This window comes from Trypanosoma theileri (assembly GCF_002087225.1).
Source record: "Trypanosoma theileri isolate Edinburgh chromosome Unknown TM35_Tth_40_V1, whole genome shotgun sequence".
Lineage (NCBI taxonomy): Eukaryota > Euglenozoa > Kinetoplastea > Trypanosomatida > Trypanosomatidae > Trypanosoma > Trypanosoma theileri.
In genome coordinates, this window is record NW_021639882.1 from 98,215 (window position 1) to 99,140 (window position 926).

The 926-nt window shown below is 46.1% G+C and overlaps 1 protein-coding gene across 1 annotated transcript; it reads right to left on the reverse strand.

The window, feature by feature from the left end:
* Positions 1-2: 2 nt before the first annotated feature.
* Positions 3-875, reverse strand: TM35_000401370 (uncharacterized protein; the record flags this gene model as incomplete). The annotated part of the gene is made up of 1 exon (XM_029029752.1): positions 3-875. A coding segment is annotated over one exon (873 nt), but the record flags the coding sequence as incomplete, so codon positions are not given.
* Positions 876-926: the final 51 nt, after the last annotated feature.

Below are 926 nucleotides of genomic sequence, written 5' to 3' on the forward strand. Positions count from 1 at the left end.
GATACATTCGCAGATTCAATATCTTCCATTGGCATCGGTTCTGATGGAACCATGGACATACTCCGGTTATCATTACCATCATTATAGTAATCATCATCGTCATCAGTGATTTCACGTGCACGGAGCGGCATGTCACTGGCTTCTCTAGTGACCATTGGTGGCAAGTACTTGCCTTCGTCACGGCCACCAAGACAACAACACAGTACAATCAGTCCAATGATAGCAGCCAGCACAACCAAAGCAATGATCAGAGGAACATACCAATGCTTCTTGATCCACGATGGCTCTGATGCTGCCTGTGGGGGCGTGGTTGTGGGAGCAGTAGTAGGAATAGGAGTAGGAATAGGAGTAGTAGTAGTAGTAGAACCAATAATGGAATCCTGAACCTCACATACAACTAAAAAGTAGTTATAAGGTAGTATATTATTCCCGACAGGAGTTACTGGACCATCATACCATGTAGCTTGTGTCCCTGTTCGGAGCGTGAACCAGGAGACCACATAAGTCTCACCATGTGCAGGGTAGTGGTACTCCCAGAACGGTGTGTATTCATTCAGCGGTCCTGCACCTGGAAGAGAATAAAGCGAGCCACGGTAAAATGGAACACCTTTGCCGACAAACTCCCCACTTGCAAAAAGTCCAAGGTTCCATCGGTAGATACAATTAACTGAAACAACAACACTAGGCAAATTTTGGCACTTTTTGTTTGGGTCAGGCTCAAATCTGATACTGTACGTTAAATCTCCACCCATGTACGTGAGTGCTTCCTTGTAGCCAACAGTTTGCGTAGTCCTCAGCTGGTCAGTAATGGCATTTTGTGCAGCAAGTGACTGGCCTGTTACGAGAGAACCACCATTTGCATTACAGGCTGTCACGGAATTGCCGTAATTGATACCCTTAGTGGCGGGTTCAGAGAATACACTGCT